Consider the following 14,731-nt stretch of genomic DNA (forward strand, 5'->3'; position numbering starts at 1 on the left):
TGCAAGTTCAAAATCGGTGATAGCAGCCCATAACTTTTTTTTTTTTTTTAATAGTGGGTGTCCGAGATAATTTACGCATATCTTGGCTAATTCCTCGAGATCCTGAAATTAACGACCGTATAACCTTCCAGTGATCCTAAAATTTGAGGCACTCGAACTGGTGATATCTAGAGAACAAATTCAAGACATGATCAATTAAACTATACCCTCGAAATTACAGCACATAACTTTATTCGAACCGAAGTGCAAAAGCCTGTGTAATTGCGAACCTCTCTGTCCATGTACCGATGCTGTCTCTAATTAGCCCTGGGTTGCCTTCGCTGCACTCTAAACCATTGAATCATGAGTATAATTTGACATTACTCATCCCCCGACCATCATGGGATATGTTTTTTGCTCCTTAAACAATAATAGAAGATTAGCTCATTTAAATACTCTTAATGTATTTTTGCTTTCGTAATAGAGTCCTTCTGGTTTCTCTTGGAAAAAGAAAAAAAATTATTCATTGAGAGTATACAAGACCGAAAGTTCAAACCTCAACTCTCTAGTTATACAAGATGACAGGAATTTCAACTTTGTTTTTCCAGCGAGCGAAACACAACTAATTAAAAAAACATTAAAGCTACCAGCCGGCATCGCGTGGGAAAACACTGGATTCTTTCTAAAGGAATATGGATTGTCAAATAAGGAAATAATATGAATTGTTGGACTACTTTATAACACAGTATAACTAGCGGGTGCAGTTTGCAAATCGGCTACAAATAACTAGCCCTGAATTTATTAATAATATGAATTGTAGGACTACTTTAGTAACACTGTACAACTAGCGGGGTGCAGTTTGCAAATAGGCTGCAAATAACTAGCCCCGAATCTATTAATAATATTAATTGTAGGACTACTTTAGTAACATTGTACAACTAGCGGGGTGCAGTCTGCAAATAGACTGCAAATAACTAACCCCAAATCTATTAATAATATTAATTGTAGGACTATTTTAGTAACACAGTACAACTAGCTGGTGCAATTTGCAAATCGGCTGCAAATAACTAACTCCGAATCTATTAATTTCGCTCTGTATTATTAAAACCGTATTTTATGAATTTGTGATTTAATATTTTTTTTATTGTGTATGTTAAAAATAATTTTTTAAAAATAAAAAATATTATTTTTATATATTTTAAAATAAAAATATATATTTTAAAACCATCAATCTTACATTTCCAAACACTATCTCGGTGTATTTCAATCCAGGGGCCACCCTTATCCTTAAAGTCAGACAGAACAACAGTCGCATCCAAACAGTCGGTTCTTTTTCACCTTCTTCCATCTGATGCCCTGTCCCATCTAGTTGTTTCTCCGTCGTCTCCAATATACCAGCAGCGCAGTGTAAAAAGAAAACGATGTCGTCTATGAAGGATTTTGCCATGGATCACCAAACCCAGCAGCAGCAGCCATACTCTGGTCAGTACCGACACTTGCTATTTAAATATAATAACTTCTCTTACAATTTTTTTTTTAATGTTATCATATTTATTCAGAGAAACAATCTTCTTTTTTTCTTTTAATTACATGATACGAATTTGAACTATTTGTAAATATCTATTGTGGTTTTTCTACTTCTTGTAAATATCTACTGGTCGTTCCTTTCCATGGGCTGCCTTTTTTTTTCTTTTTTTTAGGATAGCTCAGAAACAAAAATTTTGCAACTTTATTATTTTTGTGTGTGCAGTTGTGTTTATTTATAATGGGTTTTAATTCGTAGGCTATGATTTTGATTGTTTTATGGTTTTGAAGAGTGTTGACGATGATGGGTTCTATTATTATGTGCAATGTTCTTTTTTATCGCGCAGGTGCAGGAAACGGCCATGATGGCAGCTACAACAGGGTTGCGGAAGTTGGATGGTTTATTCTAGGTGAAGATCAACAACAGGTTGGACCTTATACGTTTTCTGAGCTAAGTGGTGAGTTTGATCGGATGCTGTTTTTAAGTTATTTAGTTTTCTAAATACGGAATGATTGTCTTGAAACCTTGTGCCTTTACTTAAAAAAAAATATAAAAAAGTGCATGTTTGAATTGTTTTGGTTAGTGAACAGGACTGTAAAGAGAAAAAAGGGTGCTTGCTTTTATTTTGCTGTTAGTTTTTTGGTTTCTTATGTGTTGATGTTTCTTTTGTGGGAGCTTTCATTTACTGGAGAATTTTCTTTCTCTACTTTCTGGAATTCCAGTTCCATCAGTAATCAATAGCAAGGTTTCAGGACAATCGTTCCATCTGTAACATGTTCAATTGGTCTATTGAGCTATTGAACCATATCCTTTGCTTATTTGCTTCGCCTGGACAGAGCACTTCCTGAACGGGTATCTCGTAGAAAGTACACTGGTATGGTCTGAAGGAAGAAGTGAATGGCAGCCACTGTCCTCATTCCCTGAGTTCACGTCAGGAATATCTCAACAGGGATCTGATTATTCCACAGCAGGTGAAGAATCTCCTTTTCTTTTCTATTCTGTACTGTCTATGTATCATTGCATATTTGATATGCCCTTGTATATGTGTTCATAAGCATATTTATCATTTCCATCTTCTGAATGAGGGCTTGTAACCTCTGATGTTTCATGCAGCACTTGCTTACAATGATAAGGAGGTCGAGAAGTTGCAGGAGTCCAGAGAGGCTGAATTGGAATTTGTTGGATTGAGAAATGGATCTCATTCTAGCAATGAACAGAAAGCCAAGCATTCTACTTTAGGTGAAGATCTTCTTCCCCCTTCTTTTCTCATCTTGCTTGTGGAAGCTGTCTTATGCTATGATCTGTTTGCAGTGTCACCCAACACTGATGAGGATGAGTTTGAGAAATGGAAAAGGGAGGTAGAAGAGGCTGAGGCTGAGGCAGAAAGGCTGAAAAATGGATCTCTTTCTGGCAACACTGGAGATGATCTTGGGATAGACGATCCTGACAGGGTTCTATCACCACCAGATGGCGAGGATGAATTCACAGATGATGATGGGACTACATACAAGTGGGATGGAAGCCTAAGAGCCTGGGTTCCTCAGGTTGGTTGTCATTTTGTGGCTTTTGGAGGGTTTATCTTCATTCTGATATTTTTTCAAGAACTGTTAAAACTTTATTGTGAAATTCTGCGTTAGCATTATGTTCTTGACATTCAGATCTTAACCTTGTTATTTTTTTTAAAAAAATTCATATCCATGCATATCTAAACACATATACCTACACATGTATATTTGTACGTATGGTCAATTTTGATTAAGATCGAGGAGGGTTATGAATCGGAGAAGGATAATTTTGGGTTGTGCCATTTGCTATCTGTTGATGATTTCTCATTGTTAGTGTTTATGGAGGGAGCTATCTCATACTCTATCTGAAGCTCCTTGAGATGGTTTATATTCTGATTGTTGATATTGGGATACTAATCAAGTGCAGCATTGGTGAATTCTTGGGTTTTGGGCTTGATGAGTGGCCTAAAACTGTATCGGATTTCCTGTGCAGGGCAATTGTAGGACAAATTGGGTTTCTGTATCTGAAGAGAGACAGATTTTAGGTTCTAGTGATGATTATTAGGGTTGTGCAAGCAATTGGACACGGAGGATTTAGGTAGACACCCCATTGTTCGTGGTGTTGCAATGAATTCAGTGGATCATCCTCATGGAGGAGGTGAGAGGCGCACAAAAGGTAATGAAATTCGGCCTCACCTTGAGGGCCCCAGCTGGATTTCGGGCTGGAGTGGGGAAAGGCAGAAATGAGTTCATGCCACGACGATCTATATGGAAGGGAAGGGCAGTTTTTTTCTTATGTTGAGAAAGTCTTTTTTTATTTTGTTCTCCAACTCCGGATGAGTTTGGGCCTCCGGCGCCTCTTTTGAGGATGGGAGGAAAAAAACTGGATTTGGTGCCCTCCGACTATCCCCCTCGGGCTCAGGGGGGCCTTTGCCTTCATTTCTTGAAGAGCACGAGGTCACCTCTTCATGAAAGCATACCGTTCAGTGGCCCATTATATGAAGCCAGGATAATCTTTTCAATAGACTTTCATGAACGTCACAAAAATTATCACTCATTGCCATCCTGAATTTCTGCGTCATAAGAAAGTTAATGTTGTATCATGTGATCAGTGCTTCCGGGACTTGGAAAAGGCAATCTCTAATGATCATTTCTGTGATCATTCCGAGTCAGATATCTTCTGAAACTTCCATTGCTATTTTGCTGGATTGCTCAGTGCTATCATGCTTCTTTATTTTGAGGATATTTTCTTATGGTTTTCTTGCCTCTCCTGTAACACCAAAATAGCCCATTTTTTTTTCATATTGATGCATTGAAAAGGTGATGCTGCTTCTCGTTACTCCAGTTTTTTACCATTGTTTTATCTGGCCAACTATCATCTTCTTACTGATGTGATTGAAAATGATGATTACAACCTTTTGTTCATAATCAACTGATTTTCTAGGATAATCCTTCAAGTGTAAGTGGGCGATTTGGAGTAGAAGAGATGACTTTCCATGAACAAGAGGAGGTGTTTCTAAATGTAAACGCTGCTGATGCCACTTTGAAGGAAGAATTCAATGTTACTGATGAAGTGGTAGGATCACAGCTTAATAACAAGAGGAAATTGCGTGACAAGCAAGCGGACAAGAAGGATGAGCAAGCTGATAAAAAGGTATCTTCTTCGTACAACCATTGAAGATGGAGTCTTGCCTCTTTTCTAGTTACTTTGTTCGTGCAAGTTGGGTTTTAAGCACAACTAACAGTACCATTGTAGCCTGATGACTGTCGTCGTCATCATTATCAAACAGTTTCATGGATTTTTGGGACCGTAAAATAGATTGTACTATAAATTAAATGTATAAGAATTAAGGTGCCACTTGCATGATGGGGTATTTGGGTATTTGTTGTTTTTCTTTTAGTTTGGATTGTGTTTTTTGGCTGTGCTTAACTCCTTGATTTTTATGTATTTTGCAGGAAGCCAATAAGGCTCCTGATAGTTGGTTTGAATTGAAAGTCAATACACACGTTTATGTAACTGGGTTGCCTGACGATGTCACTGCTGAAGAAGTAAGTCAGTTGCTGTTTTATCTTGGTTATTGTTTTATCTTAGCTAGAAGCTAATTTGATAAAAACATTGCAGGTGGTAGAGGTATTTTCCAAATGTGGGATAATTAAGGAGGTATAATTTGCATTGATTTACTGTACACGTTTTCTTAATGTACTCATGGTTGAGGTTTCAAGTCGCCTTTTTCCTATGATAGTTTTTGTGACCTAGGCCAGGCGTAGCACCAGAAAAGAATCTTGTCAAATACTCATTAGATGTTGTGCAGTTAAAAAAGTGCTTACGAACTTGTTGGTTAATGTAACAGAGTATGTTTAGCAATTCAGCTATCATCCTGTATGATTGAATTTAATAATTCAGTAATCATGTGCTACATGCATGTACTTGAGATGGAAAAAAGTATAAAGAAGAGAATTCAACAGAAGATTAACTCATTTAGTATATTCTTAAAGGACTTTTAAAGTGTAAGGTGAAGTCATCTCCACAAAGCTAGACTATATATGGCCATTTATTTTACAATCTTATGATAAAGTAAAAGCTTTGCCGTTGTTATTGTTGTGCTATGATAAAATTAAAGAAGATTTGTGCATATGGTACACGTAAAGTTTTCACATTAAAAGGGTGGAGAATACTGTTTTCGTTGCAGAACTACTCTGTTTTGCTGACTGAGAGCTGATGCTGTGCATGCATGGTTGCGTATAAATTTTCAGGTCTTCTTGGAGGGTCCATATCCCATGCATTATTCTGGACATAGCTGAGGTTTTATGTCTCGTTGTGTCTTAAAGTCACACTTGTTTGTTGACATTTATGTTCCAATATGATCTCAAAATTAATCTTCTAGGCTAGGCTACATTACTGTTTAATGGACCTCACTCTATTAGTTTTTCAAATTCATTCTTCATGCATTATCAGAAGGTGAAACGGGAATTTTTTTATGGATGTCTTTGTGTGCATGCATTTGCTTCCCAGTCTCGTGATGTGTGGAACATATATTTAATCCTAGGCAATTTGTCATTTTGAACTGCACATCTAAGAAACCAAGTTATGAATTTTGTAGGATCCTGAAACAAAAAAGCCCCGAGTGAAGATTTATGTTGACAAAGAGACAAGAAGAGTAAAGGGAGATGCTCTAGTTACATATTTGAAGGTAATTGCTTTACTGTGTTACTGTACTTGAAATGTGAAACAGTCAAGATTCTTATCTCTGAGTATATGCAAATTTTGCATGGTAGGAACCCTCTGTAGATTTGGCTGTGCAAATTTTGGATGGGACACCATTGCGTCCTGGGGGCACAATTCCTATGTCAGTCAGCCAAGCCAAGTTTGAACAGAGAGGTAACAAGTGTGAACCATGATGTTTCAAATTTTCAGATTGCAATACTGAGGATTTCTTTTATCGTTGTTTGCATATAAATCAGTATATGAATGATATCTTTTATGTCTTAAGGATAACTGAGTCTTATTCATGATAAATGCAGGGGACAGATTTATATCCAAACAAATTGACAGCAAGAAGAAAAGGAAGCTGAAAAAGGTTGAGGACAGGATCCTTGGTTGGGGTAGGTTCTTGTTCAATCTGAGGCATTGAATTTAGTTCAGTAAATATGCATGTAAGGGTTCCAAGTGAACTTACTTTTATCTATCCCTGTCTTTTATGAAATAAAATATCTATACTCCTACGTTTTATGACATTGCCACAATATCCATGATTTAAACCATTCCTTTAACTAAGTACTTTGATTGTGAGAAGGTCAACTCCAGCAATCTTTCCCTGGCTTGTTAAAATTGATGAGGAATTATGTGGTTTATCCCTTTTACACATGAATACAAAATTTTCCATTTTTTAGAGTTACAGTTGGAAAAAAAGGCCTTAGTAGGGTAAATCTTGAAGCAGGTTTGAGTGGATAAAAAAAAGGCCATAGTAGGGTAAATCTTGAACCAGGTTTGAGTGGATACAATGCAGTTGAAGGGTTGAAAATTACATGCCGTACTTTTATTTTCAATGTTTCAATTTTGTTCCATGAGATGTAACTAGTTTTTTCTTGAGGTTTTTATTTCGAGTTCCTTTGCAGTTGCTTTTACAAGTGATGCCTTGCATATGGCTGACTTCATGTTCTTGTATCCCACAGGTGGCCGTGATGATGCCAAGGTGTCAATTCCAGCTACTGTAGTTCTTCGCCACTTGTTCACTCTTTCTGAAATGAGGGTGAGTTTGGAACCATCTGTGGTTTGGATGGGACTTCCTCTGGAAGTACTGTTGGTTTAAATGACTTTTATCAGCATCTGTCCAACATTTGACAGACAAACTGCTATCATTTGTTGAGAAAATAGGGCACAAGAAAAAGCAAGTTATCCTTTCCCCTAGTACTCCATGTTGAACTTTTACAGTCTTATCCATTTGCTGTATTTTGAGTTTTTCTGTGTGCACAAAAAGTTATTAAGAGAGCAAATGTGTTTCTTTGAGATTTTGCAGAGATATGGTAAACAATTTGACCTGTTGCCATATCCACCATTGTTGATCTGTTTATGATGCAATTCTTTTCTCTATTTTAGTAGTTTATTTTGTTAAGGGTGTTTTTTTCTGGGCGCTTAATGTAATTCTCCCACTTTTGTTAACAGTTTATATTTGAATTTCTTATTACAGGCTGATGAAAGCTTAGGTTCAGAACTCGAGGTAGATGTTAGAGAGGAATGTGTGAAGCTTGGTCCAATAGATTCCATCAAGGTATCTGAAATTTTTTCAGCCAAGCTTTTGTATTTGTATTTCATAACCTGTTACAAATCATACTAAACAAACTATTCATGCAATAGAAACTTTGCACTGGTTTGTGTTTAGTGCTAGCTGGTAAATTTTGCATTTTACATGTAATGGTACAGATTTAGTTCATTTCATCTAATTGCATTTGTTCTTGGTAGTCCTTTATTCTCCAACACTTATTTCGCTGACCTTTTAAGAACTCCTGGGCATTGAAAATTGTACTTCATTGTCTTCACTAAGTGGACCAGCCTGTGCATTTTCAAACATGAACTGAAAATTGTTTTCTTCCGTTCATTCTCAAAGAAATACTTAGGTATCATGGAAAACAAGAAGTTCAGAAGGCATTATGTTTCTTTTGTTTGATTTTGTTTGGTTTCCTACTGCCTCCATGCAATTTTAAGGACAAAGGTTGAAAATTCTCTTCATTCTTGTTGCATTCCTTTATTAATGCACTGATAGCCACTTTTGAGTTCCATTGCCAAGCTGCTGTTGACTAGATTTTAATCTACTTTCAGCTCATTTTAATTTCTCCCCACCTTCTCACACTCTTTTATGTCTCTGCTTGCAGGTCTGTGAGAATAATCCACACGGTGTTGTTTTAGTGAGATTTAAGGACAGAAATGACGCTCGAAGGTGCATAGAATTGATGAATGGACGATGGTGAGTTCTGATATGTTAATTAGTAGTTACCTTGTTTGACTCAGTCGGACATGAGTGAGAATCACTTTACTTTATAGAAATTGACCGGCACAGTAACAAGCTCAGGCATGATGATTACTCATTTTTACTTTTGGATAAGCAGTAGCAGACTAAATATATCAGCAGCAAAATAGTAGATAATTAAATTTATACATACATGTGAAGATATCTACTATGATGTGATTTTCAATAAACTGTCAGATGTGATGTGATAAATTAATGTATCATAAATGATAAATTTCAGGTGCTTTGTCTACATAAGTTTTTGATATTGAAAATTCATGCAAAACAATTATGAACAATTTGTCACGATATGGAGCGAACACATTCAGTGTCAAACTTCTTGAAATTTGATTTGCATGATCTAAAATGAATAGAGGACTACATCTGATGGTTGGTTAGAGAGAAATGGAGATTGTGGATCTCTTACATAAATCATGCTAGTTTGTTCATGCTTAAACATGCATAGTGGATCTCTTTAGAATTTATATTAATTGCATGTTATACAACCGTTGTGCTACACCGTGTTGGATAGTAGAGTTCAGTGCTTTTTGTTTGCTTGGAAATATGGCTGGGAAATGCAAATTGCCGTATCTCCAAATATTATACAGTACCAATGATTGTCACATTGTGAATTCAAAAGAGACGCTATGAGAGATTCTCTCAGAAATAAGGTGTAGATCAATCAACCCAAAAATGTAGCATCAGTTGAAATCTTTTATGGATTATTAATTCATTGGTATTCCTCACCAGTCCTTCCGAAGTAATTTAAATTTTCTAATTTTCTTTTTCTGTTATGATTCTTCTTGTTGCCATTTAGGTTTGGCGGAAGAGAGATACATGCTAGTGAGGATGATGGGCTAATTAATCATGCTTCGGTCCGGGATCTTGATGAGGATGCTGCTCGCTTAGAGCAGTTTGGTGCTGAACTTGAAGCTGGCTGACTTAGCTGTGATGCTGCGGTTACTTATCATGTGTTCCTGATGTTAATTTTTTTTCGAAATAGAAGTTGATATATAGGATACAGATGGTTGATTATCTTGGAAAGAGAGGCAAAAAGGGCGGCAGAAAAGCGTGATGTGAATTCAGGTTGTAAATTCATGGTTTTGAGGATTTGTAAATGATGACAGAGTCATAGAAGCTTGATTAATCCTCATTATAGTTTGTCTCTGAGAAGGGAGTATATGAACCCCCTGCTTGTGAAGGATACAAGTCTACTACTTGCTCAACATTAAAATCATTTTTCAAAAGTTGTTTATTCAGATCAGGGATGATTTTAGTTCTCATGAGCAATATTCAGATCAATGATAGTCGTTTCTTGTTGGGAAAACGGGGGGAGAGAGAGGGAGAAGAAGAGAACAGTAATGGAGAAGAAGTTAGTAAAAAATAACATGAAATGAGAAGGATTACCAAATAACAAAAGATGTATAGGAAGAAACAAAAGAACAGAAGGAAGAACTTCAATCCTTCTGTTGCATCTCAGAAAAATTCTCTAGGCTACCCCGGACATGAGAAAAACAAATCTTTTAAATATCCTGAGGTAGTCAAACTACTAAAAAGATGAGATTATTCCATTACCTTGTGATCCAACAGTGAGATATCCCTTTCCAAGGAATTGAGATTTTGACGAGTGACGCTTCGTAAAAGAGGCCATTTTAACTCCTTGGAACCTATTCATTTTCTACATGGTATCTCTGAGATTGTGCCTTTAAGAGATTGTTGTTGCTCATTGATCAGGAAATCTGGCAAATAGCAGCTGCCTGTTTAGATGTGAATTATGTTTGTGCAATACCTGGAAAAAGGATGGAGTAAATATTGTGTTTGTGTTTGCATCATTTATGTGACTACAGTGTAAAATTCTTTTTTGTTGCGAGTGTGGATTAATGTATCAATTTTGGAAGAGTTTACTTAGAATTTTCACTATTGATCCAAGTGTCCCTTTTCTTCACAAAACACGCAGAAAATATTTTGCATTCTATGCAGACACTTGCTTTGCAAGTTTTGGTGATAGAGTTAAGCATTGAATTACACTTAATGACTCCAAACAGCAATCATGGTCGTGACACTGGGATTTTTGCACCTGGAAGACATGAACAACTCATCGACGGAACCTTATTCGGCTTCGCACCCCCAGAACTTGGCCCATGCAGCAGGTGTTTCCATGTACCGAAGCAAGTACAAGGTTCGATGCAAATTGTTTTCTGCTTGAACCAAGTGTTTTATCTTCTAGATAAGTAACTTTTTATTTACACTATTCATTCATCGTCTTTTCATCTGTATAAGGTATTGCATTCTTTTGTATTATCCAAAGTGTTCTCGAACTGGCTGTGCATGGTATTCAAAACAGTGTTAGTTTACATAAATGAAGCTAGTGTGTGATCAGTCTGTACCATTCAAGTACTAAGTCTGTCGCTATTAGGTTTCATTATAAGTTTTGCAAGCCCATTTTCCAAAGTATTAGGATGAACTTTTCTTACCTGTATATATCCACTTTTTCCCCACTAAGCTTTGAAAGAGTTGTTAGCTATTCAAACGAGAATGGTTTTTTGTTTTTTTTTTGTCTTGCTAGGAAATAGTAGAAGGTGAAACTGCTTAATTATGGCATTAAAGTTGCTGGACACAGGCTACTTTTACTCTTATTTAATATCGTAAAGCAAAGTTCTGGTTCATCATAGGAAATTGAACTGCCTCAGCAGGTGAGAAGACGAACTTGTTAAGAGGAAAGGATCATACAATTTATATGCCATCACTTTTATGTTACTTAAATCATGCAAAGCTTAACATATTGCTGCTGATGATGATATCCTCATATCCTTATTCAGGAGAAGCAAGTGAGGCAGATAGGGTTGGTGGTCGCCTGCGAGTGGCAGCACCTAGCTAGTTCGAACAAAATAGAAGATAAGAAAGCAGCAGCTAGACGCCTCGAGTTTGAGCTTGGATGGTATAAGTTCTCCTTGCAATTTCTTAGGTCAAAAACGGCCCAGTTAATGGCTGTTGAACTATTTACTCTTTCACACTCAAGCTCATATATATACTAATAACGCGTGATTATTGAGTGTTATACTGCTAGGCAAAAATAAATTAACTCCTCATGCTTAAGCCAGCCTGAGCTGAGCTGCTAAACATGATTATTTAATTATTAGCTAGCCAGATATAATTCTGGTTAGTCGAGCATTGTCTCCGCGAAGAAGGGACTTCTTATATATGTGCTTGTTTTATGTCTGAAAATGCATCACTTGTATTATGGTTAAATGGTCGTGGTTAGGTCTCTTTGCTCTTTCCTGCTAGTGAACAGGTAGCGGATGTTTTGTAATGTAAAGTACTTTTAAAAAATAATTTTAGTTTAAAAATATATTAAATTATTTTTTTTATTTTTTTATTTTATTTTTTGATATTAGCATATAAAACCATTATAAAAAATATAAATTTAATATTTTTTAAATCAAACATACCTCAAAACAGTTTTAAATACAAAAACAAACAACCTAGAGTACTAAAACTATTTGTTCATGTTAACAAAATATATATCAAACTCAAATCTGTTTATTTATTTATACACAAATTAGGCTTAAATTTAAATATACTTGTAAAAATCTTATACAATTGCAATATAATAAAATGTTCTATGAATACAATGTATTTCACGGATTTTTATAAAATATATTACATCTTTGAACTTTATCTATCACAAACATAAAATTTTTATTAAATTTCATTTCATAAGAAATTTTTTTATTGCATGTTAAATTAGTTTATATAATTAATGAAATCTTATACAAGTTATTCACTCTTCTGAATTTTTGTAAGCTTTATAAACTATAGTTTGTTTGGAAGTTTTTAAATGAGTTTTGCTTAAACCCTAATTTTTTTTTTTAGTTCTTATTTGGGTATTCTTATACCTTTTTAAAGATAAAATTAGTCATGTTCGGGATTTATGGCTACCTCTTCCAATAAGTGTCATTTCTGATGATCGAACTTGTATTTTCACACTTGCAGGAATATAGTAGTGCCTTAACTGCTAAACCAATAAATTTAATTAAACTAGCTCATGATTTATAATAAATAAAACTTAGCTAAATTTAAACTCAACTCATTTATATAACAAGCTTTTAACTGTAGACTTGTATAAATTCATTTTATTTCAACATACGAGTGAGGACGAGCTCGGTTCATTTGTATTTTGTAGTCGTAGAATTCATTAATATTGTATTTGTCAGAAAATTATTGGAAAAGAAGGACTCCATAAATAACCAGACGAGGAACTGTCACGTGACAGACACGCGCAAACCATAAACCGAAGTGAAGTAGCCACGTCATTATTTCTCCATTATTTGTATATACTCTTTCAAAGCCCAGGTTCAAGTCCCTCCTCCCCTACCTAAAACCCTAATCCCAAAACAGAAGATCGTCTTTGTTTGGCAACTCAGGTAAAATAAAAATAAAAAAACTCCAATTATTAATTCTTCAATCTTTTTCAGCTATGAAATGAGGGTTTTCTTTTCGTTTTATTTTACGGGTAATTCCTTGTTACTTCAAAAACACTACCATGCTAACATTTTATTTTATTAATTTTAGTATTCGACTATAGAATTTACAGGAGGTAGTTTGTAGTTACGATTCATGTCCAGTTTTTTCAAATCTGACTACTTGGAACTGTAACTACCTGCTTTTACAAGCGCAAAAGGGATTTCAAGTCGTCGTCTTCTTCTATGTTTCCCATGTTTTTGGCAAATTGGGATTGTGTTGAGGATATGATTCTTCAGCTTTTGTTGTTTTTTTTTTTAAGATTTTAAAGTCAAATGTATGATTCTTTCGTTATTGCCCATGATGTGTAAATGCAGGAAAAAGAAAATGTCAACTGGAGGAGAGAAGGGTTCGGCAACCACAAAAACACCTGCTGATTTTCTCAAATCAATTCGTGGGCGGCCTGTTGTGGTTAAGCTCAATTCTGGAGTTGATTATAGAGGTCACTTTCTCTTTCTATGTAGCATATTCTAGTTGTGTTCTATATAAACCTGATCTGTAAATTTTTCTTTCTTTCTTATGCCTCTCTGCTGGTTTCATCTACAACATGGTGAGATGATGGATTTATCTAAATATAGCTACAGTATAACCTTCTTACTTTCCCATAAAAGGGTTTTTTCTTTCACATTTTAATGAAGGTTGCGCACTGGAAATCAATGTGTGTTGGTTTTTAATATTGAAACTTGACCCGTTCTAGGGACAAGATTCACATGGAATTCTTAGCCACATGGATTATGCTGTTCGGGTTCTAATATGCTTCATGTCGCGCTATAGATATACATCTGAATGCAGAATGAACCAGTGGGCGTTGCCCATCATTGCAACGTATCTGTGAACCAAAAAAGTCTGCTAGCGGACTAACAGTTTTTCTTTAAAGTCATGTCACAGCCTTGATGAGGGAAGGATTAATTACAAGGAGCGTTTTTGTATAAATAAATACTTCCTGCTTAGTGCACATGGTTAAGATCAGTGAAATTTCCTAGTTACTCGTCAAGGCTGTCCAGAAATGGGAAGAGTATGAGAAAACACAATGACTAGTTAACCTGTAAACCTTTTCAAGGCTGTCCAGAGTTTCCATGACATTCATGGTATGATAAGTCAAATAATCAGATGTCAAAGTGTTAAGATATTACTGGAGCTTCAGCTTGATCTCCCCCACTTTATGGAGCATGCTCTGATCTCTCTCTTTTTATCCAATGTTATGCTCATTGTCACCAGCATTTTTCTTTGTGCAGGTATTTTAGCTTGTCTTGATGGGTACATGAACATAGCAATGGAACAAACAGAAGAATATGTAAATGGCCAACTGAAAAACAAATATGGTGATGCTTTCATACGAGGAAATAATGGTAACAACTTAAAATGTCTTTACATTGTAATTTCTTACCTGTCTAGAAGGACTGCTCGATGATGATCATATTTGAACTCCTTTGATGCAGTTCTGTACATCAGCACATCCAAGAGGACTCTTGCAGATGGTGCATAATCAAAACAATTGTGAGAGCCGCAGCTCCATATGCTGGTGGTTTGATGGTGCAGTGCAATGTAGTGATTCTAGTTACTGGCTTTGGATCAGAAATTAAAGAGTGTCGGTTTAAATTTCCTTGTATCATGTGAGGCGAAGTTGAACTTTTTTTATTTGTAAGCACCTCCTGGGTATCTCCATTAATATGTACCCGCTTTAGTTTACACCTCGA

At 35.8% G+C, this 14,731-nt stretch overlaps 2 protein-coding genes across 3 annotated transcripts; both read left to right on the forward strand.

Moving 5' to 3' along the window:
• Positions 1 to 1,250: 1,250 nt before the first annotated feature.
• On the forward strand, positions 1,251 to 9,772 carry LOC7462120 (splicing factor U2AF-associated protein 2). Of its 2 annotated transcripts, none has more exons than XM_052455336.1 (15): positions 1,251 to 1,461; positions 1,857 to 1,961; positions 2,341 to 2,475; positions 2,618 to 2,743; positions 2,816 to 3,048; positions 4,454 to 4,663; positions 4,966 to 5,058; positions 5,132 to 5,170; positions 6,111 to 6,200; positions 6,286 to 6,388; positions 6,532 to 6,612; positions 7,183 to 7,259; positions 7,698 to 7,778; positions 8,380 to 8,471; positions 9,331 to 9,772. In XM_052455336.1, the coding sequence occupies exons 1-15, from the start codon at positions 1,401 to 1,403 to the stop codon at positions 9,452 to 9,454; spliced, it is 1,650 nt and encodes a 549-aa protein (XP_052311296.1). In that variant the 5' UTR covers positions 1,251 to 1,400; the 3' UTR covers positions 9,455 to 9,772. The 2 variants fall into 2 exon arrangements, with proteins under 2 accessions (XP_052311296.1, XP_052311295.1); XM_052455335.1 differs by having other exon boundaries at positions 1,252 to 1,461; positions 1,851 to 1,961.
• Positions 9,773 to 12,772: 3,000 nt separating this feature from the next.
• On the forward strand, positions 12,773 to 14,723 carry LOC7472468 (sm-like protein LSM36B). The gene is made up of 4 exons (XM_002311233.4): positions 12,773 to 12,937; positions 13,352 to 13,476; positions 14,270 to 14,383; positions 14,474 to 14,723. The coding sequence occupies exons 2-4, from the start codon at positions 13,362 to 13,364 to the stop codon at positions 14,518 to 14,520; spliced, it is 276 nt and encodes a 91-aa protein (XP_002311269.3). The 5' UTR covers positions 12,773 to 12,937; positions 13,352 to 13,361; the 3' UTR covers positions 14,521 to 14,723.
• Positions 14,724 to 14,731: the final 8 nt, after the last annotated feature.

This window comes from Populus trichocarpa, chromosome 8, assembly GCF_000002775.5.
Source record: "Populus trichocarpa isolate Nisqually-1 chromosome 8, P.trichocarpa_v4.1, whole genome shotgun sequence".
Taxonomy (NCBI): domain Eukaryota; kingdom Viridiplantae; phylum Streptophyta; class Magnoliopsida; order Malpighiales; family Salicaceae; genus Populus; species Populus trichocarpa.

What these genes read in the sequence shown, in the direction of transcription:
- LOC7472468 (XM_002311233.4), top strand. Translation starts at nt 13,362, where the DNA reads ATGTCAACTGGAGGAGAGAAGGGTTCGGCAACCACAAAAACACCTGCT. An exon ending in TTCTGGAGTTGATTATAGAG is followed by an intron (nt 13,477 to 14,269) that starts GTCACTTTCTCT and finishes TTCTTTGTGCAG; the next exon opens with GTATTTTAGCTTGTCTTGAT. An exon ending in TTTCATACGAGGAAATAATG is followed by an intron (nt 14,384 to 14,473) that starts GTAACAACTTAA and finishes CCTTTGATGCAG; the next exon opens with TTCTGTACATCAGCACATCC.
- LOC7462120 (XM_052455335.1), top strand. Translation starts at nt 1,401, where the DNA reads ATGTCGTCTATGAAGGATTTTGCCATGGATCACCAAACCCAGCAGCAG. An exon ending in GCAGCAGCAGCCATACTCTG is followed by an intron (nt 1,462 to 1,850) that starts GTCAGTACCGAC and finishes TTTATCGCGCAG; the next exon opens with GTGCAGGAAACGGCCATGAT. An exon ending in CTCTAGTTACATATTTGAAG is followed by an intron (nt 6,201 to 6,285) that starts GTAATTGCTTTA and finishes TTTGCATGGTAG; the next exon opens with GAACCCTCTGTAGATTTGGC.